At 42.0% G+C, this 23,124-nt stretch overlaps 1 protein-coding gene across 2 annotated transcripts in view; it reads right to left on the reverse strand.

The window, feature by feature from the left end:
• Window positions 1–23,124, reverse strand: part of chd1 (chromodomain helicase DNA binding protein 1) — a 71,165-nt gene that overhangs the window by 25,309 nt on the left and 22,732 nt on the right. For both annotated transcript variants that reach the window (XM_047050371.1, XM_047050372.1), the window contains exons 8-16: window positions 18,629–18,854; window positions 18,359–18,459; window positions 18,038–18,216; window positions 15,311–15,435; window positions 14,946–15,162; window positions 14,688–14,777; window positions 9,099–9,289; window positions 8,650–8,838; window positions 8,254–8,416 (exon numbers count right to left, since the gene is read on the reverse strand). In XM_047050371.1, coding sequence (XP_046906327.1) covers window positions 8,254–8,416; window positions 8,650–8,838; window positions 9,099–9,289; window positions 14,688–14,777; window positions 14,946–15,162; window positions 15,311–15,435; window positions 18,038–18,216; window positions 18,359–18,459; window positions 18,629–18,854 — 1,481 coding nt within the window. The remainder of the gene's footprint in view (window positions 1–8,253; window positions 8,417–8,649; window positions 8,839–9,098; window positions 9,290–14,687; window positions 14,778–14,945; window positions 15,163–15,310; window positions 15,436–18,037; window positions 18,217–18,358; window positions 18,460–18,628; window positions 18,855–23,124) is intronic.

Here is a 23,124-nt window from a genome sequence, read left to right on the forward strand (position 1 = left end):
AGCTGAAATATGATTTGTAAAAAACTTACAGCAATGGCATCAAAGGATTCTGTTCGTCTTGTTCGTCACGGCAACCCCGCCCCCGCCCCTGACGCAAGCGGTTCTTAATAAGGACCAATCACAGCCAAGGGTATCCGTAACTATCCGAAATTACGACGGATAGTTAAGAAATTCAGGAGGTGCACGCTGAGCTCTCCGGGGCTCTCCGAGGGCGTTCCACGTAGACAAGGGCGTTTCCATGTGTCAGTTTTTTTTTTAAACAGAGAACCCTAAATCGGCCTTCAGAAAGCTCGGTCTCAGTCACAGGCCATGGGTCCTCTAACACAGTAGTTCTCAATCCTGGTCCTCGGGACCCCCTGCCCTGCATGTTTTAGATATTTCCTTGCTCCAACACACCTGATTCAAATAAATGGGCCCGATAACGACGCATTAATTTGAATCAGGTGTGTTTGAGGAGGGAAACGTCTAAAACATGCAAAAATACGAGTAAGACTTTTCTATTTGTCGAGTATGTGATCATTTTTGTTTTAAGAAATTGGCCTCTCCATGTGGTCATTTTATATGAACTATTTATTCATTGAATTGAAAGAAAATGTGCCATATCGTGATAAGTATAGTTATTGGGATATGGAAGGATATATATATCAAGATAGGAAATTTTGGTAATATCGCACAAGCCCTACTGTGAACAAAAATAAAATGGCACATTATCAGTAATACATAAAAAAAATTGAAAATGTGAACAATTTTGTTGAAGGTCGATTTAAGGTGTGCGCTCCTAAATCTTTAACCCGTTCCCCTTGAAGGGGCTTTTACCAGGGGCTACAGTGCCCCTGGTAAAAACATAAGTAGTTAGTCTGAAGCCCTGGTAGGGGTATCAACAAATTTGAGCATGTCTGTAGACTGACTCGTGAGAAAGAGAAGAAGCCGATTGCTCTTTGTAGCAACTTGCCCACTACGACGTCTGTTCTAGTGTTGTCACAATACCAAAATGTTTACTTTGATACTGATACCAAATGTAGTATCCCGGTACTCGATACTGAAACAATACTAATTAGGGTTCCTCAGGTAGGAAGAAACCTATTGTTATCGTTGATATTATTATTATTTTTCTTCTCCTTGCGCCCCAATATCTCAAAAAGTCCCCAGTCATACATTTTCTAATTTGGCACATTGATATTAAGTCCAAGTGGGTACCCCCACACCAAATATGGGCCACATCGGACCATAGGGGGCACCACAGGCCACGCCCAAAAGTCCAATTTTCAAAGTGATGGCATTTCCACCCCATTGCTCCAATTCTTCTGAAACTTGGTGTACATGCGTCATTTCTCATGAGGAACAAAAAAGCCTCAAAGACCCATGAGGTCCGCCATGATGGATTTTCCTGTACAGTGATAATTTTGGAAAACATTCAAAATTCCTTTCCTCTTGAACCAAAGGTCTAATTGACTTAGTTTTGTACAGATTTGTATCATTGCCATATTTAAAAATATTACTTAAGGCAATTTAATAAAATATAAAATGGCTGAAAGGGGTGTATTTATGTAAATGTCAACATTGCCTCAATATGTTTGTGTCACTAAATCCAATATATTTTTGAAGGATGGTTCAAACCTGATAGGCTTTAAGATGACACGCCTCTGTAGTATCATGCAAAGTTTCACCTTGATGTCAAAATATGACTGAATTACAGCTGTTTGAATTTGGACCAAATCTGACAATACTCGCCATTGGAGAAACAGCTTTTTAATTATCCAGTTATTGAACTTTGTGTATTCCATGCCTGGGAATGGCTCAATTGGCTGAGATGTTGTGCTGGTAAGCAAAGGGTTGTAGTCAGAGGAATAGTTTTTTAATTTTTTATTCTGACAAAACGGTTTCTAGTCTTCCGATCAATCCTCCGGTTCTAAAACATAGCAACACTCCAATCATCTGTTTAGCGAGACTGTGTAAACCACTGCAAAACAAGCCAGGTTCACCACAGTAGCTAGCTACTTGTAGTCTACGCATGGTAGAGATAACGTTAATAGTTATCTCTAATGAAGTAAATTGATTGTTCAGAAGGATCCCTTGTCTGTTGCACAAATTCATTTCAGGAACCTAAGACAAATCGCCACTGATGCAAGGCATGATTTGAAATTCCCTTACATGACAAGTTATGGCACCCCAAGCAACCTTTTTAAACCACTACGAGTAAACTATTCTTTACAGCAGCAACCCAGTCATCGGGTTTAGGGTTAGTCCCGTTTTTATGTCCCATATGTAAATAAGACTAAATTACAGCTGTTTGAATTTAAAACAAATCTGACAATGGGTGCCATTGGAGAAATGTCTTATTTTCCGAATAAAAATGAATAAACTGAATCAAAAACTTAATAATCTAATGTCTAAGGCCGTGTTCACACATGATTTCTTTTTTAAGAAAAAAGCGCTGCCTTCAGCGGTTTTTTTCCATGCAACCCTATGGGAAAAGGAAAAAGGTGGACGGCTTTTTTTTTTTTTTTTTTAAGCAGCCGCCTTGTAAAAACTTCTAAAAAAGCGCTCAGCCCAACGCCTTTGAGTTCAATTTTCTCAACTTTTCAGAAAAGCGCTGGGTGACGTCAAGCGCCTTTTTGACAGCTGACCAATCAGGACGTGGAGAGTAGGTACGAGTGTACCTTTCCTAATAACCTACCTTAGTTACCAGGCTATGGCCATGGCTTCTCAAATGCCAAAGCTAAAGCAAGTAATTGCATTTTATTGGCCATAGTAGCTAGCTGTTGATAAGTATCTCTAGACTATATGATTCCCATTCAGGTTACAGAATTCTCGTCAGAAAGGCGCTTGACGTCACCCAGCGCTTTTCTGAAAAGGCGCTCAACAGGCAGCGCTTTTTTCTGAAAAAAAAGTCAAGTGTGAAAGCGGCCGACGTCTGTAAATGGCTTAGTAAGATGAGGCGCACTACTAATGCGAAAAGGGTGGTGGGTTCGAATCCAGTCAAAGGTACAAAGATTATTTTTTTATTCTGACAGAAATTACAGTTTCAAGTCTTTAATCCCAGTGTAACTATCTTTTATGTCAATTTGACAACATTTTGAAGGAGGAATCCGCCATTGCTGCTTGCAGCTATATTTCTTATTATTTTCTAAAACTGGTTGTTCCCATCCTTGATTGTGATTGGCTATATCGCATTCCATGCCATTGTAAAATCCAGCATAACCTCACAGGTTGTCCTCATAACATTCTTTAACATTCCACATTACTGCGCATCGAATATTTCAACTTGAAATAGACGGCAAAGATGTCCATCTGGCTGTTGCGTGGCAACGATTTATGTAGGAACTATACTTTGTAGTAGCGTAAGAATGACGGTTTATTATTTAACTATTTTGTTTTTCATGGTTTTTATTGATGAAACCATATCAAATATTTTTTGTAACAGTTATAGAAAAGCAATAAGCCCCGCGAGTCCGTGGTTTACGGACTCGCGATTTTACGATTTTAGAACAGGTAAGGGGGTTTTCGGGGGATTTTCCTAACAACTCCCCTTACCTATTCTAAAATCAGCGTAAACCACGGCCTCTTGGGGCTTATTGCTTAAATATTTCTCTGCTAAATGGACGATTTTTTTATATTTGGCCCAATGATACAACAGGTCCCATGGGCCATAAGCCCATAGGTGACGCTATAAAACACACCCAAAGTCTATGTGATTTAAATTGGTATACATTCCTTATTTCTCATGGGAAACAAAAAAGCCTCAAGGACCCACATAGGTCAGACTTTTTTTCTTGTACTTTCCAAATTTGGTACAACCTTCAAAACCCTTCTCCTCATGAACCATAGATCCAATTGACTTAAAATTTGTTCCAGATGTGTAGAATACATGTTTTAATAAAGGTTCAAATTGAATAAGACATGCTATACAAAATGGCTGTAAGAAGCGTATTTATGTAAATGTCCACGTTGCCTCAATATCTGTGTTCATATATCAAATATAATTTTGACTGACTGTTTTTCAAAACTAATAGGGTTCAAGACGACATCACTCTGAGGTACCATAAACAATTTCACCTTGGTATGTCAATATATGATTGAATTCAAGTGAATTGCTCCACAGCGCGCACGCTCCATATTCTTACAGGCTCAACCTGCCCATTGACACTTGGGTGACTACCTGTCCCGCTTTGCGTTGTGTCGCACAGCATTTTCACCCCTTGTCCCGCACGTCGCATATTGAAAATGCAGTGCGATACAGTGCAAAGAGGGACAGGTGGTCAACCTACTTGACACACGTGCGAGCTTGGCGAGACGCACACACATCCTTTCTGGAAATGGTGTGATGACCAAGCCCCCACCCTTGGTCTTTAGCTCCTGTTTCATTAAGCTTCGAATCGCAGCTCGCCGTTGCGAATATAAAAAAAAAACTTCTGCGACCATTGTTGTTTTCAACTGGAATCGCCTGATAGCCGTGTTGGAGGCAGCCACGTTCGGTAAGTCCTATTTTTACACATTTTAAGCTAGAATCAATGATTGGGTTCGTGAAAGTACACTACTCTTGAATTATGGTGAAGGTTTGAGCACTTTGAGACCTTTAGATCGTGAGTTTTAAGTGACAGAAAACCAAACTCGAAAAGTAGCTCGCTTTTTCCCTCTGTAATTAGTGAATCATGTAGCATCTCGGGCAAATTCATCAAAAAGGTAGAGGAGGGCAGCTCAACAAGCGATTCCCCACAGACCTGTCGGCTCAGAATTTTGATTTGGCTTGTGAAAGTCTTTGTAATAAGCCTATGCGCCAGGGAGACCGCATAGACTTAGGCGGCAGCCATGTTTTGGTAGCGTCTTGTTCATAAGTTCACCATTTTACAGTTCGGTCGACACCAAAAATGTTGAGGAGGGCAGCCTTTAGGAGATGTGGGAATTGTGCTTTTAGCCAGATGCTCCGATTATTTTTTGTGATATGTGGATAAGTGATACTGCATTCCGGGGGTACATTGTTTTGACTTAGCCTCAGAGACAGACTCGGCTCGCTCACTGGCAGTGTGTAAACAATATTGTCTTTCACTCAATTCTACTTCTATACTGTCAGGGAGGGCTGCTTTTTGTAGACAAGAGCCTGCTGAAGATAGCCAGTATACAGGATCTTTCAAAACAAGCCTATTTCATTCGTCATTTGCCTGAGAAAGCGACCACGTTAACCAGGCTAGTTTCACTCGGTCAGCCTATTTAAAGGTCTCTGACAGTCAGAATCACTGTTTACAGGCAAAGGTCGAGCTGGTCTTTTGTCAGATGTGTATATATTGACCAGTTTAGAGCTTAATACTCTCGCCAGAGCCTGGAATCGAACCAAATGTTTTGAGTGACTTTGCATGGCCGGGTCTCCATCAGGTCAACACATTTGGATTCAAGTTCAAGTAATGCTACTGCATTTCACAGTCAAAACTGTAGTTTATGTCAAGTGTAGATGTAAAAAGCTTCATTTTTCACAACTGACATGGATCCTTTCTTCACTTTTACAGGTCTGGAGGGTCATGCAGAGGCCTGCTCAACAGAGGATGCTGAACTACCTGAACTTGCTGGACTACCCCCCTCTAGCCGGACAGCTTCTCTTCAGCCCTGACCCCAGGACAGCTTCAGCTTCCTGCAGGCCCTGCTTGCCCCTGCCTGCCAGCCCTCCAGAGACAGACAGTCACCCCTCAGACACAGTAGTTCTACAGACTGCTTTTTTGAAGACATTGATGAAAAAGGACAAACCAGCATTTTTTTGCTTTGATGAAAGTCTAAATGTTTAATCCTTTCCATGTCCCAGCATGCCAAACTTCTGACTTTTAGTGTCTTAAGTAATGAAACCAGTTCAAGTTCTGCTTCTTGGATGATTTGAGCTCCACATCAGTTCATCTCACACATTTCCCTTTGTTTCCATGGGATTCATGGAATTGCGTTTCTGCTCCACCAAAAATATAATTTATTACAGCAATTCCATTTTTGTGTTATCCTTTCGCATTACACACATTTAGTCAATGTTCTTAAACTCAACCGATTGTTGTCATTTTACCATACTGTCCATATTGAACAGACATCGGTGTTTGGGAAGATTACTGTATATTTCCACTTTTGATTTGTATTACCATCGTAAATTTGGTCTTTAATTTCATTTGGAAGTGATATTAAAAAGGTCTTAAAAAGTCTTAAATTTAACTTGTTTACACCTGTAGACACCCTGTGAAGCCCCCACCCCAGAGACAGTTGGTGACGGAGAGGTGCAGACATTAAGTTAAACATAGTTATGCCTTAAGATTAGAGTATAAAAGAGACTAAATGTGTAAATGGATGTTGAAACTCAGTTCTCAGAGTTGGTGCATGTCAGTTTAGGCAAAGGTTGTCTTTTAAACCTTTAAGTTTAAAAAGAATTCAGATTTGATTGGAACTCTCTCTTTTATACATTTATAGTTGGATTTGACATTTAACAGACATTTAATTCATTAAGCAAGTTTAACTCAAACAACCATAACACAGCACTTATGGTATACAAAGCTGCAGTCAGATTTGGCGAAATTGTTAGCTTGCATGTTATCTTGACATTTACATGAGGTCTTCATGATGATGCGCACGCAGCTTCAAGGCAGAAAGACATGTTCCATTTCACTTTTACTCTACACTACACTTTTAATGTTCCCGCTATCCCCCCCTTTCTGAATAAAGTTTGACTGATCTGATTTGTTGATTTCTGTTGCTATGAAAACCAGTTTAGCCAAGCTAACCAACATTGTTTTAGCTAGCTTGCATTACCATTCAATCGCTAACAAAACATTCAAAAAATAGCTTGCTAATCGGGCAAAAGTTAAATGCAGGAGACTCCGAGACCTTAGCGCGTCACTAGCATCTCGTCATATCACGCAGTCGGAGCACAGCTAGATAATCAGCGTCAGCGCTCTTGGGTACCCAGCATGCAGTGCGGCATGTCAAAAAACGCAAAGACTTTTACAACAGTCATGCAAGGGTTTTCGTTCAGTTAGATGTTTGTAATGTTAATTTTTTATCAGTTAATATGATCTTGTTGGTCAACTTGAGTGTGCATGTTGTGTAGTTTAATAGGAACAGAGTCTGCCATCTTATTGTCATAAGCCACACTTGCATGCAGTTGAATATGGTTTGTCCTAGCCCAGTTTCCCACGGGCTGTCCGTGATAGTGGATTGTCGGAGGTCCTGGAAAGAGATTCTCAGGGCCGGTCACTAAATATGGTTATCAAGCCATGTAGACGGTGTTGCGGTCAATGTTTTGATTGTGGGAGGCTTTTTTTGGACGACATGAGGCCACCAAGCATTTCTGCCTTGGCATGACCTGCGCTGGGAGAGGGAAACAGCATTCATGGAAGTTTCATGTAGGGTGAAATGGAAATGACATTGAAATGTCAACCGTTTCTTAACCTTTGTCCCAAAGCTGACCAAAGGTAATACTCTGCCATTTCTATTCATAAAATCTCAACCGTTGGTGTGTAGCAGAGAGGTTAGAGAGACTGACTTGTAACATTTCAAATCCCCATTCAGCCTTTTGTTGTTGGCCAAACATGAAGCTGATTTGCTCTCGTTGTCCAACTCTGACCTTCTACATTGTACATCTTTATAATATTTTGCCATTTTGCGGAGGAACCCCCATCGCTGCTTGCAGCTATATTTATTTAATTGAAATTGAGTAATTTGAAAATGGTTGTCTTTTATTTTCTACTGGAACTTTTTACAATTTATGTAGAAATGTAAGCATAAATAAAATTGTATAAAATTATATAAATCACATACAGCTCAACCTAGCGACAGGAGAAAACATCATGGTTTCACGCACTTGCGCAGAAGGGGGAACAGGGGAACTGAATTCTCCAAACACCGGCCGCATGCAGCAGGGCACAGGCGTGACATCACACGCATGTCTGCTTTTCTTGAAGACACATTAGCCTACAGTTTTTATCGCGTAGGTTCAACTGTTTTGGCACATAAAAGTACCGTATTTTCTGGACTACTAAGTCACACTTCCTTTCATAGTTTGGCTGGTTCTGCGACTTATATATATATATCAAAATATATATAATTAAACATGTTTTTAAAACCTGGTTTTGAAATACATTTAGAAGTAAATGCGACTTCTAGTCCAGTGCAACTTGAATATGTTTTTTCCTCTTCATGTCGCATTTTTGAACTAATGCGACTTATACTCCGGAGCGATTACCTGTTTTTCTTGGTATAGTACCGTTGCTAAAAAGCCAGTATTACACGCACCTGTAAGGCCTCAGCTTTGTTGTAGCACTCATTGTCCTCTGGGGGCTTGATGAGGTAGCAGTGATTGCAGCACTTCTTAAGTTCCATCATGATGTTGAGAAAGCCAGAAGTGCTGCCCTTGGTGCCTTTACTGAGGGCCTTGTAGTTCCTCGTCAAGATCCACCTGGTAGGACACACACAAGTAAAACCAGGTTAGAAGTGAGGATAAGGAAAATTGGGTTTTTCCATTTAGTAGATAAGCAACAATGTTCTTTGTAAATGTTAAAGAACAGAGTCCATTCAGGTCTTTGTTCCCATCAAAACTGTGCCTATCTGCTCAGTAGAGCAGAATGTTTATTTCAGTGTACCATAGTTTCTAGATCAATAGAGTTTTTTATTTAGCAGTGGTGTTCTTACTTGTAGTATTGTTTCTGGATGGCGCTCATTTCCACTCGAAGGATCTGCTCCACCTTAGCAGGGAGAGACTTCTCCACATCCTTCTTGACTCGTCGCAGCAAGAAGGGCTCAAGCTCCTTATGCAGACTGGTGTAGCCCGAGTCCCTGCCTTTCCCATGCTCTTCCTCAAACAGCTCCCATGAGTGGAACCTGGGCACATGAAAAAACGATCATGCACACAACATGAGCATGCAGTGCCAGCAACTTTGAAAGAGACACACACAGGCAGACGTGCACATGGCAAGTGTAGACATCCACACACAAGCATACTGGGACAAGATGTCATCTGACCTCTACAAAAGATTAGAAACCTACTTAGCAACAGGGACAGCCCACTAAACCGAGCATCTAGATAAGACTATAAAATGGCATGCCCCTCAAACACACAAGCACAAAAACAAATGACCTACTTCTCTGGCATGATGAAGTGCAGCAAGGACCAGAGCTCTTTGAGAGAGTTCTGCAGCGGTGTTCCTGTGATCAGAAGCCGGTGGTTGGACTTGAAGTCAATCATGGTCTTGTAGAGGAGAGAGTCATCGTTCTTTAGACGGTGGGCCTCGTCCACTCCAATAAAGGCCCAGTTCACGTTACCCAGGAATGACTGTAGGCAAACAAATAAATATATTAGGCAGTGTAAACTAGGGATAGGCATTCGACTAAATTGTACTAGAAGCGGAGCCGACAGCTGGAAGCCTGTGCTTAAACACAACTCACCCTCTTTTTTTTCCGGATAATTAACAAAGCTTCATAAAACCTTCGCACTCAACAACTTAAGGCTAGCATATCCATCTCGATGGACTTGCAGATCCGTTGGGTAATTTTCTCTGCTCGTTGTGCATTGCAGCTCCTCCGTGCTAACACCGAGAGCAGGATGCACCGCCACTAACCAGGGTCGGATGTACGTTCTTCAAGTGGTACATCATTTGAGTCGTGGAGGAGTTGTATTTATACTCTTTGCAGTGTTGGTGTAGCCGGTGTGTGGTGAAACTCACTCCTCAAGTATGTAACAAGCCACCCGCATCAACGAATTGCTAGCTTTTCGTTGGCGTAGTTGGTAGTGGTGGCGCTTGGTAAGTCAGAGGTGGTGAGTTCGACTCCCGCTCGGAGCGGACAGTGGCCCATATACCTCTGACGGAACTTGCAATACCACGTCTGTTACATTGGCAGTGAACAAAGTCATTTTTAAGTCAAAATGGTCTCACGCTACACTTCGCCGTGACCTCTTCATGTTTACTTTTGAAATACATGGAAACTCGCCGGTAACTGATTAGGCCTGTGGCGTTTTTTTCCAAACATTGGCTTCATTTGGTAAAATGTTTAATTGCTGCCACATAGCAAAATCCATTGCATTCCTTCAAGACTCACACTACGCAACAGAACACGCATTAGTTTTATCGATGAACAAATAATGTCATTGACTAAATTCTTAATGATTGATAATCGATCAATTATGCCCATCCCTAGTGTAAACCGGAATATATTTTGAGAATATAGATGCGTGACACTACAGATGTATTACATTTGTATTACATTACATTTTAAGTAACTAAAGTTATTTCAAAACTTTTACATACAAAAGAAGCTCAATTATTAAAAGCGGAGCTCACTTAAAATACATTCTCTCAATACACTATGCATTAGGGTTGGGTACCGGAATCCAGTGCCAATATGGCCAGGATGTACTGGACCCAATAAGAATGAAGATTTCAGTACCTCATATTGATGCCACTTAAATGCCTGAGCTGTCGATTTAAATATTTCACATTCATCTAGTGTCAAATTCCAGATTGAGAAAATTCACATGAATGCAAGTCGAAACAACAACACGTAAAGTTGAATAACATGGCAGACAACAGTGAATTTTTTTTCCAATAAATAAATGTTATTTAATGTCATCCACCGTTGTTTTATGGCTCCAGAACCATTTTAAAAGTATTGATTTTCCACCTGTATCGTAAAGACCCAAACGATACCCAACCCATATATCATGCATATGATAAAAACATTTGGTGGGTATTCACTTGATAAACGTTCTGTTTTGTAAACAGAAATGTATGATTTAATGTAATTTTCATCCAGTTCTGTTCTGTTTTAGGACTAGGTCTTACAATCCCTGGTTGATTTGCACTCCTGAGATGTGAAGTGGGTTGACGCAGACATTCGAGGTGTTTCCGGTTAAAAGTCGTGGTGCTGTCTGTGGGACAAAAGGGTTGAAAAGCCTCATTGGAGTCATCAGGTGGGCACCCTCCTTCCCCGGTGTTTCGATGATAGGCCCACAACACCTCCAGAGGGCTCATCGGCAACACCTGGCGTCCCAGATGTGCCCCCCTCTGCTTTAACCCTTCTGCTCCACAGATGCTATTTTGGGGTCCAGGTGGCATCTTTCCTCTTCACCCACAGCCACCGGCTTGCCCATTCAGCAGCGCTTGAGAGGGCTTTGATGGCTTGGCGTTGGGCTTGGCCTCGAATTCCCAAATCCCTAAGCAGCCTGGTAGTTGTCTTACCCACAAAGCCTCTGCAGCCGACTTCCACTGGGCAAACTTTGGCTTTCCAGCCACGTTGCTCAGCATCAGCTGCCAGCTCAGCATACTTAAGGCTCTTTCGTTCGTAGGCCTCCTCTACAGCGTCCTCCCAGGGCACAGTCAGCTCTATGATGTACACCTTCTTAGTTGAGGAGGACCAGAGCACGAGGTCTGGTCTGAGGTTCGTAGTGGCGATCTCTGGTGGAAAGTAGAGCCTTTGACTCAGATCCACCACGAGCCTCCAGTCTCGCGCTCCTCCCAGCTGACTGAGGTCTGATGTTGTACTGGCCTTGGTCTTAGTTGGCTTTGCACCTTCACAGACGAAACCTCTTGCAGATGTAGGATGGGATGATGGGGGTAGGGCATTGATGGTCGTTCTTCTGGTCTCCAGCATAGCAGCAAGGCACTTCAGTACTTGGTTGTGCCGCCAGGTGTAACGGCCTTGAGTCAGGCCTGTCTTGCAGCCAACCAGGATGTGTTTAAGGTTTGCTGAAGATGGGCAGAGTGGGCACGTTGGATCTTCTCCGTACCATTGTTGAAGGTTACTGAGAGATGGCAAGACATCATACGTTGCTCGTAAGATGAAGCTGGTGTGAAATGCTTCCATACTCCACAGTTCCTTCCAAGAGAACTTCCTTCTCTCAACTCCCTCCCACCTCATCCACTGTCCCTGTTTAGATTGGGAGACAGCCTTTGCGCACCTTGTTGCCTGCTCTTGCCGGCGCACCTCCTCAACGACCAGACCTCTGCGCTGAGATGGAGCTGCCTTGTGCCAAGATGGTCCGCTCTCTCCGAGGCCAAAGCCTCCTCTCCCCTGTTGTACAAGGCCAATGATGTCACGGTGCCTTAGGTCTGCCTTTGCCTGCTGTGTAGCTGCGCTTGGAATCCATTTCCTTCCGGTCGCCAGAGTAGGAGCTGTTTGGGCTACACATGGGTCACGGGATTCCGTTAGTGTCATTTCCAGCCTTACTTTGGAGCACTTGAATTCCTCTGTGAGACTGGACACAGGCAGCTCCAGAATACCTCTTTCATACAACCCTATGTTGCTGAAGCACCTGGGAAGACCCAGCCACTTTTTGGCAAACGAGCTGATCAACCTCTCCAGTTTTTCAACCTTTGAGATAGGGACCTCATAGATGGTAAGAGGCCACATCAGCCGGGGTAGAAGACCGAATTGAAAGCACCAGAGCTTTAACCTGCCAGAAAGCAAGGACTTGTCGATTTTCTCAAGGCCGCAGATTGTGTCGTGGCTAAGCTGGTCCACTTGAACTTTGTCCTTGAGGTTGGCATCGTACCAGCGCCCTAAGCTCTTCACTGGGTTCTCTGACACTGTTGGTATGGGTTCCTCGCCGATGTAAAAGCGCTGCTCTGACAGCTTACCCTTGACAACTGATATGCTCCTGGATTTGCTTGGCTTTATCTTCATCCGGGCTCACTCAATGTTCTCCTGGAGCTTTTTCAGCAGTCATCTAGTGCATGGCATGGTTGTTGTGAGTGTGGTCATGTCATCCATGTATGCTCTGATGGGAGGGAGACGAAGACCAGCTTTGAGCTGCTGACCTCCTACCACCCATCGGGAGGCTCGGATGATGACCTCGATTGCCATGGTGAAGGCCAGAGGGGAGATGGTGCATCCTGCCATGATACCCCTATATCCAAACGCTGCCATGCTGTGGTGTACTCCTCAGTTGTGAGGCATAGCTGGACGTCCTGGAAATAGGATTTGACAAGAGTGGTAATAGCCTGTGGGATGCTGAACAGGTCAACTGCAGAGATTATGAGGAACTGAACCAAAGGCGTTGGCGAGGTCCAAGAACACGACATGGAGATCTTTTCCCTCCTTTTTGGCAGCTTGGATTTGATGCCATATCATGTTTGTATGCTCCAAGCAACCAGAAAAGCCTGGTATCCCTGCTTTCTGCACTGTGTCAATGTATTTGTTTCTGTCTAGGTACGCAGCTAGCCTGTGAGCTACAATGCTGAAGAAGATCTTGCCTTCAACGTTTAGGAGGCTGATGTGTCGAAACTGGCTGATGTCAGCAGGGTCCTTCTCCTTAGGGATTAGGACGCCTCCGGCCCTTCGCCAAGCTGTTGGTATCGTTTGTTTCCGCCACACCACCTTCATTAGCCTCCAGAGAAAGCGCAACACATCTGGTGCATTTTTATAAAACCGGTAAGGGACTCCGTTATGCCCAGGAGAGGATGCAGCTCTTGCTGGACGAACAGTTCTTTCCACTTCACTCCACTTGGGAGGACATACGTCTAGCTGGTGCTCTGGAGGATGTATTGGTGGCATGTCCGGTGGAAGGGTGATCTGTTTGCACCAGTGGCTGTCAGTGTGGATTCTTTTCAGATGAGCTTCAAGATCTTTCCCTGTTGTTATGAGTTTGCCGCTTTTCTCTTTCGTGAAAAGACTCTTTACAAACTTGAAGGGGTCTTTGAAGAAGCCCGATCTTGCATGCTCCTTCCTTTTACATCTCCTTCTAAGATTCTCAGCTTTCCTCAAAGTTGACAGCCTGTTCTTGATTTCTGCCTGCAGCAGGTTTATTCCCTCCTTCTCCTCCTCTGGGGCTTTCCTCCACTGCTTCTTCAGCTGTCTTCTCTCCTTGACCAGTCGCTCAATCTCCTTTTGTCTCCTGGACTTTGTTGGGATGATTGATGTTTTTTTCCTTTTCTCTGTGATTCCAAAGCGCTCAGCACCATAGCTGTAAATCAGCTCTCCCATCTTCTCCAGCTTTTTAATTGCAGTTCCCTTCAGTTGTTCAAAGAGCTTGCTGATGTCTGTGTTGATTGCTTCCCACTCCTTTTTCTCACAGGACTTGGGCCACTTGATAAGTGGCTTACGCCCTGGAATCTTTGTTTCTGTTGCGAGCTGAGGTAGGCGGGGCTCAAGGGGCTCTGCTGTGCTTGGCTCCTGTTCCTCTGGACCCAGGGGATTGATGTCCTGCAGACTTTGGTTTTGGTCCTGCTGCTGAACTTCACTTGACTGACTCGACTAGCTACGTAAGAAGTAGGGGTCGATGCAAGGTCCACATAAGAGACAAGATCTATGTCTATACAAACATGGTCATTGATGGAGGTGAAAAGCATTACCAGTGTTTCCCATACATGGATTTATTTTTGGCGGCCCGCCACAATAAAATATTTACAGCCACAAATGTTTTTTCATTTTTTTACTGTTTAACATGGCAAAAAAAGTATTTCATTGTAGAGCTGCGCGCAGCGCATTGATGCGCTCAGCCCCTTCTAGTCCCGCTTGCTTTCTGTCCGTCTCACAACAACGGACCCGTCTGTGAATCAATGCGAGGGACGAACAGCTTTTTTGCACCCTTCTATTACTTGTTGAAAAACCTTATCTACACATCTAACTGATACTAGGACATAACTATGACCGAGCACGTAATTTTGACCAATACTGGCTTCGCCCCTGCCTAACGCCACAAATATAATCACATTCTGTGGGAAACATGACCTTACCTTGTCTTTCAAGAGAATTTCATACGTTGTGAGAAGGATGTTTAGCTTCAGTCTCTTGTTCTGGACGTGCATCCATTCATGTGTTCTGATCTAATAGGGTGTGAAAGAGAACAGGTATAGTGTCTACACCTCTCAAGTTCCATTTTCAAGCTCCCTTAAGGTGACCACCAATTATACACGACAAAAGGAAAAAAATACTCAAACAAAACAATTACAAGCAAACACAAAAAGAAACGAAACACGGGGGTTGTTCCATACCATGCCTCTGCTGCGAATGTCACCCAGGTAGACAACAATGTTCATGAGGGGGGCCCAGAGCTGCACCTCTCTCTGCCAGGACGTGAGAGTGGAAAGGGGCACCACCAGCAGAAAAGGCCCATATAGTTGGTGCTCATGAAACAGGTAGTTAAGAAAGCTGATGGTCTGGATGGTCTTGCCCAGGCCCATCTCGTCAGCCAGGATACAGCTGTTCCCTCTGGAGGGAGGAAGACAACAGGAATACAAACTTCTATAAACCTTTTTTAAGCTTTAAAACTGGATGTTTAATCAATTGAAGAGATATATATTTAGAAGTTTAGAAAAACTATACAAAGGAAAGGAAGAATAAGGAGGAGAGGACGTACTTGCACCAGGAGTGGGCCATCCAATTTAAACTGTCTAGCTGGTAATCTCGGAGCTCCAGTCCATCACCTCCAATGTAAGACGGCTGTTTCTTCATGGGTACAAACCTGGGTCTCTGCTTCAGCACCTGTGGAAAGGACAGATGACAGGGAGTCACATGACACTGAAAGCATTTTCTAAGATTAAAATAATAATATCTGGCATTGTGGTATAAATGGTTTTGATATGGTTACCATACAGTTCGGTCCGGAAATATTTGGTCGTGACACGATTATCATTTTGGCTCTGTACATCACCACATTGGATTTGAAATTAAACAACTGAGATGCAATTCAAGTGCACACTTTCAGCTTTAAATTAAGGGGTTGAACACAAATATTGTACGAAACATTTTGGAATCGCAACCATTTTTATACAGTCTCCTTATTCCAGGGACTCACATGGAATGACAAATTAATAAAATAATTTAAAAAATCATTTTTTATAATTTGTCGAGGAACTTTTGCAGGCAATGACTGTTTGAAAGCTGGAATCCATGGACATCACCTACATTGGATTTCCTCCTTTGTGATGCTTTGCCAGGCCTTTACTGCAACTGTCTTTAGTTGTTGTTGTTTGTTTGTGGGTCTTAGTGCCTTAAGTTTTGTCTTCAGCAAGTGAAATGCATGCTCGATTGGGTTGAGATCAGGTGATTGACTTGGCCAATGCAAAATATTGCACCTTTTTGCCTTAAACTCCTTGGTTGCTTTCGCCGAACGTTTTAGGTCATTGTCCATCGGTCAAGTGAAGCGTTGTCCAATCAACTTTGCTGAATTGGTTTGAATCTGGGCAGACAATATATCCTTATACACTTTAGAATTAATCCGGCTGATTCTGTCTTCTCTCCCATCATCAAAAAACACTAGGACAATTGGAAGCCATGCCATCAAACTAGACTCGACCAATAAAGGATTTTTAAGGCCGATATCGATACAAATACTTGGTGATTTAAGATAAACTATGCAACGCCAAAACACTCATAACATGGTTGAAGGGTGTTTTGTCCGTTTCTTTAAAAATAAAAAAATTATATTCATTTAGCGGCCATTATGAGCCTTGATTTTTTTTACCTTGTTTGTATTGTGAAGGCATAATACATAAAAAAATGTATATCGTCCATTATAAATGCTGATACCCATAGTTTGGCAAATCAGCCAACAATATTGGCTCGCCGATAAATCCGTCTGGCTCTACATCAAACAGCCCCCGTGTTTTATAGATGTAGAATGCTTTGGATCATGAGCACTTCCAAGCCTTCTCCATATTTCTACCCATCATTCTGGTACAGGTTGATCTTAGTTCCATCTGTCCAAAGAATGCTGTTCCAAAACTGGGATATTTTTTTTTAAAATGTTTTTTGACAAATCTGGCCTTTCAATTCTGAAGACTTATAAATGGTTTGCACCTTGTGGTGAACCCTCTGTATTTGCTCTTGCTCTTCTCAGGTGTTTATGTTAGATTTGGATAATGATATGACTACCTCCTGGAGTGTTCTTTCTGGATGTTGTGAAGGGGTTCCTGCAATCATTCACCAATGTTTTTTTCCTTGGACGTCCAGGCCTTTTTATGTTGCCGAGTTCACCAGTTTTTTATCTCACTGTTGATTTGGCCACTTTTTTGTCCTATTTCTCTAAGCAAAAGCTTCCAAATGCAAATTCCACACCGATAATCAACTCCAGACCTTTTACCTGCTTAATTTATTAATAAATAATGAAAAGCCCACACCTGTCCATAAAACAGCTTTTGAGTCAATTGTCCAATTACTTTTGGTCCCTTGTAAAAAAACATTTCAAAAAAGGCTCTACATATTACGGAACTGTAATTCTTAAACCCCCCGTCTATTTGGATGTGAATACCCTGAAATTGAAGTTGAGAAACTAACTCTCCTACGTAATTCCATTCAATTTAGATTTTGCTTCTGTAATAGGTCTGGCCATGAGGTACGTAAGTCAGATGTCTTTGGTTAATTTTCTACCGGCCAATCAGCGAACAGAGGGAGTGGCGCTAGTTTGTGTTGTAATTCCGTAATGGCGGCGGAGATAGATGCGAGCGAAGCCATTCGGCCCGTTGTAGCAACGCTGCCGAATATCCATAAGCTTAAGCTGGAGAAAGGACAAGTTTTGGTGAGTTTTGTTGGTGGCCATGATATTGTGGCCCTCCTCCCCACGGGGTTCAGGAACAGTTTGATTTTCCAGCTACGGCAGCTAGCTCTGTTACAGTAGTGGTGAAGGAATTGGCTAAGGCGAATGCTAGCGATTGGTTATGGCAGATCAGCATGGCTCTGGGCAGATCCAATAGTTTTAAACTTCAACAGAGTACCCGCCTACAAGGAAGTCAACGCTTGTCAATGGAGCGAGGTAAGACTCTCTGTACAAATAAAATGTACTAGTCTGGTTAGGACCAGGCTTGAGAAACTGCACTTAAAACCCATATTCATTATTTAACTGTAACTTGAATATATTTTGGTAATAAGCCAAAATAGCAAAACTTGTGTGCAAATATTTACAGACCTAAATGTATGCACACAGGTCTGTCTAACTTTGTTACCACAGTCCTTATAATAATATTTAAATACTTATAAAATACTTATTTAGTCCTAAAATTACACCAAAACATTACTTCTAACCCCCCATTTCCTGTCAGTAAAAACATAACATACCCCAATGACAGTAATCCTGCAAACAATATACCTTGCAATCTCTGTAGGGAATGGTCTTGGACTGGTTCCGGCTCATGTAGTCGTCAATGCACTTCTGGAACTTTCTGCCTATAAGGGCTCCATCTTCCCAGCTGCACTCTGAGTAAGGCAGACCCTGCCACTTGCACAGGTAGTCTGGGTAGCCTGCTGCTGACTTCTGATTGGAATGCCCTGTGTGGACAACAAAATAGGTTTTTGAAGTAATTTGTCTGTGGACATGTGTAGTGGATGTTTATCTGTCAGTTGGGTATACAATTTGTTTTCTATACTGAATCAAACATAAGATACATCATTTTATATTTTTTTCATTTACCAATGATTCTCTCTACTAGCTGATACTGTGAATGCAAGTCGTCCATGAGCTCCTCTTGGCAATTGAAGTACTCCACATCTTCTGGCGAAGCCGCCTTGAGCCTGAAAGATAACAGTATACCATCATGTCAAAAGCTTTGCAATGTTGGTTGGGTTGAATGATGGTTAACATCTCCCAAGAAAGCTCTTACTGTTATCTAAACAGAGAATTCAAGTAGACATTTTCAGTCTATGTTCATAATCCCACTAGTCCCCTGCCACACACACTTACCATTTCCTCTTCTCCTGATCCTTCTTCTTGAAGTTGTCCAGCTTCTTCATGCCCTTGACATTCTGCAGTTTGAGAGTGTCTTCCGTCTCCCAGGTGTTGTGGATGTGTGACCAGTTCTTCCACTTGATCAGGTATTGCGTCTCCCCGGCCTCCTTGTTTGGATTGAAATTCCCGTTGGGGTCCGCGTCGGCCTCCACCGCGTACACTGTTGTGGTGCCACCCGTTGCTGCAAGAGAAAAAAATTACTTAGGCCGAATAGCTCATTAGGGTTGTGATACCAACAGTGCTGTCTCCGCCTCCTCCAGTTGACACACAACTTCACACACAGCAGCGCTGCAGAGGCAGGTCACACGCGCATAGTTTCTTTCACATGCACAGATACTGACTTTGGACTCACTAGAAATTAGTACTTGCGCACAAATTCAACAACAGAGTTGCACAGGTAGCTGCGAGCGAGCCCCTGGACGCTCTCATTGGTTAAATCTGCTTGCGTAGTGAAATTCTGCTCGCGCGCAGTAAAATTCTGCAAGCATAGAATTTAGGTTCTACTCGCGTAGTGGAATATTGCTTCCAGTGAATTTCTGCTTAAGCGAGTCTAAATTATTTTTAGTTTGGGGGCGGAAACCTCTGGAGGCACTGACACTAGGGATAGGCATCGAGAACAAATTTCTCAAGGTCCAAGCTTATCGATACCGCTATCGAGAACAAGTAATATAATGTAACGTTGACTTATGTCTCAAGAAATAAGTAATGTTATTTAAATCAAATCACTGGTGCACAAACATACAATGTTTGACTAATAAAATGACTAAATTCAATTGAATGGCCTGCCAACTGCCTTTAAACTAAACAAAGAAGAATTGAATTGCCTCATGCGCTACTTCACTTAATTTATCATTTTGTTGCTACCTACAATGGCAGAATGTACGAAACGGTCAAAGGCTTGGCTAAATGTTATTAAAGCCAAAGATAAAGACGAAACAAAGTGCAATTTATGTTCTAAATTAATTTTTTGTAACAACAACGTTGTGCATCAGATAAAGATAAAATGCAGTACTTCGACTGTCTCCGAGTCGCAACGGTGCCAACTCCAGCTGCCTTTGCAGGACAATCCTCTGGTGAGCGCACCCCAACTTCGCAGGAGTCTCCATCGTTGACAATAATAGGCCAATTCAGGGCTCAACAGTGCAACTATTTCACTCACATATGCCCCTAAAATTTGATGTGTGCGCGAACTGCAAACATTATTTACGAGCACAGTGTGTGAGGAAAGACAAGCCTCCCCCCCTCACTGCTGATCATTCAAAACATAGTCACCGCGAGCATGGCACTGTGGGATGCTTAAGCATCGTGTTAAACAAAAACAGAGACAGAAGACAATAGGGATAAGATAAGGAAGGTTTGGTTAGCTTGTCATTTAGCTATATCAGGTGCCTTTTGTTGAAACGTGTTCAACATTTCATAAAGTCGATGAACTTTTCGTCAACCCACCAATCACAGTCTAGTTACTCATCCAGGTTGTGGATAGTACATCTGTAGTGGACAGATTTGGATTTAGCCAGAGTCAGGATCCATTGTGCCTATATATGCTCTTTTTAGCTAGCCTCTTCCTGAGAGCAACACGTTCCCCTTGTTCTATATGTTTTACTTAAGAAATAAAAAAGTATCGATAGTGGTATCGATAAAGACTCGAATTGTTAAGCAGTCTCGAAAATTGTATCAATAAAAATTAACGATACCCATCCCTAACTTATGATTTGACGCTTTCAACGCGACCACAGCGATATCCTTGTACCATGACAGCTTACGTTACAGGAAGCACAGTGATAATATAGGCTACTACACCAGACAGTGGATGGAACAATGGTAGACAATGGTGGACACCTGAATATTTACATGTAGGGCCTAGGTGATATTGATAAATGGGGCAAATAATCCAAAAATGAACATTAGCTAATAAAAGTTAAATGTAGTATCTCTCTGTGCTTCTTACAAGTGGTAGGAATATTGTACCGATCGGAATCGATTCTTGGGGTCACGATTCAATTAAAAAAACAAACAAAAATTATCACAAAAAAAGTATATATATCCAAGGTGAGAACTTTTCTGTGTGTTCATATTGCAAGAATAGTGAAAAGGAGCTATTGCTGACATAAATACAGTGTTGTTGTGATAATCTAACATGTAGGTAGTAGACTGGCTTGCATTTCCTTAATTTGTCTAAATGTGCTGTAAATTGGGAGAATTCTGAGGCCAATACTATGACTAATCAAAACAAGAGACAAGTATAACCTACAAAATGCATATATAGAAAATGTCTTATAATGTCTTATTTTCGAGAATATGGCAACTGTAACTGAACCAAATTTCCCCTCTCGGATCAATAAAATAAATTCTGATTCATTTTTTTGTTGTTGCTATGAATAATGTTTTGTTTCTCTTGTTAATAAAAAGATATAATGGCAGATATTTCCCCAACACACTCAAGCCCAAGATACGTGGGATGCTTTTTGATGTCCAGGCTGGACTGGAGCAGCAGAATTGTGAGGCGAGTTCAGAAGCGAGCGGCTCTGAGCCCCCAGACAAGGTTCCACGAACTGGCTCCTTGAAATTTATTTTAAATAGCAAAAATCGAAATATTTTTATAGGGGGATATCATTATAATACACACCTCGATAATTCAAGCATCCACCAGCAGTAGTTCCTGAATTGCTCCTCCCAAGGTTTCTTCCATTTTTTCTCCCGGTGGGAGTTTTTCTGGGAGTTTTTCCTTGTCTTCCTTGAGGGTTTAGGTTGGTTGAGGGGCAGTTCTATGGGCGCATGTGAAGCCCTCTGTGACATGCTTGCGTGTAAAAAGGGCTATACAAATAAATTTGATTTGATTTGATTTGATTTGAGTTCCAGCAACCCATCTGCCATCATGGACAGAACACCCCCAGTGACATGATGCATTTCCTGTCTCCTTGCAAGCTATGTATGCTGAGATGAAGATGGGGAACATGGTGGCGGTGACATCAGCAGCTCAACATCATTGCAGATGAACCTCTACCTATCGGAGCCAGTTATCCCATGGGGCAGTTTTTTGTTTGCCGCTCTGACACAAGCAGCACGAGCCTACCTAATGTAGATAGCGAGTGACTTTTTAGCACAGCAGGGAATATTGTAGATGAGAAGAGGAACAAGATGTCTGGCAAAAATGCAGAGATGCTTGTATTTATAAAGAAAAAACCTGCCAATGATGCTTAAGAATTAAGCTTATTTCGTCTACTCATCTCTAAAAGTGGCATTGGCATTATCCATATAGATATGTAAAGATATTAAGTCAACTTTTTATTTTCTTGAGGTGCACTTTTCCCTTTTTTTCTCAGAAATTCTGAGAAAATTTAAGGGGTTAACTTATTTTAACTACAGCCTTTTTTATGTTGCTTTTTCACAGGAAAGTTATATTTGTTAAACTCTAAGCTGTTTCTTAATAACCAACAATAGGTTTAAGTTGTCTCTAAGAGTGTCACTGAGATGTTGCTTCCTGAAAAAAAGGCTGGGCGGTATGGTCTAAAATGTTTATCACGGTATAATTCGTAAGTACTGACGGTAGAAGTATATCACGATATTTTAGCTATCCTTAAAATGTCATGACAATGCAATCCGTACCGTAGCGGCTAATCTACTGCAGTCGGCAGATTTGGATTGGGTAACTTTGCATGTTGCATGAGTTGAATTTTCCAACTTTTGCAGTGCTTTGCCACGGAAGAGCGACTTGAATTTCCAAACGATAGATGAGGCCATATTTTTTACCAATTCATCTTCCTCTGGCAAATCAACCCCACTGGCGTTAATATTTTCACACGTCATTAACGCTTGCTTACACTTGGACTTATAAGTATAACGTATACGTTATACCCAATGTTGGGTGTAGTGCGTTATGTAATATAACGTGTTACATAAGTGAGTAACAAAGTAATATAACACGTTACTCTTTGACATTGAGTAATATTATTACAGTTACTTATTTAAGTAACAAGTTACTTGTCTAAGTTACTGCATTAATTCAACAAATGACTTAGATAGCCTTATAAATACAGATTGTTGCCTAAACGACACTCCCTGGGCACAGTAGCCTGACAGTTTGCCTTTGATTCACGCTGCAGGCAAACAGCAATCATGGCTGCAGAACGCGTTACGTTTCGACAAGGAAATATTCACACCATTTTGCTTTCATTGAAGATATTGGAAGAAACATTCAAGTTAAATGCAAACTATGCCCCAACAAAATATTATCTACTGCCAAAAATAGCACTTCAAACTTCTCGAAAGAGTCCAAAGAGAAATGAAGCTGGAAGCTAGAAAAATCCACTTTAAACCATAAGAGAGATGGCGACCCGTTTCCACAACTCGCTACTCAAAGTAATAGTAAAATCAGAGTGCGAATTATACAATGACAATCGGGGGGTCAACTTCTTCTCCAGGGCGTAAAGTAATATTTACGATTACAGGTA

Source organism: Hypomesus transpacificus, unplaced genomic scaffold, assembly GCF_021917145.1.
Source record: "Hypomesus transpacificus isolate Combined female unplaced genomic scaffold, fHypTra1 scaffold_111, whole genome shotgun sequence".
NCBI classification, from domain to species: domain Eukaryota; kingdom Metazoa; phylum Chordata; class Actinopteri; order Osmeriformes; family Osmeridae; genus Hypomesus; species Hypomesus transpacificus.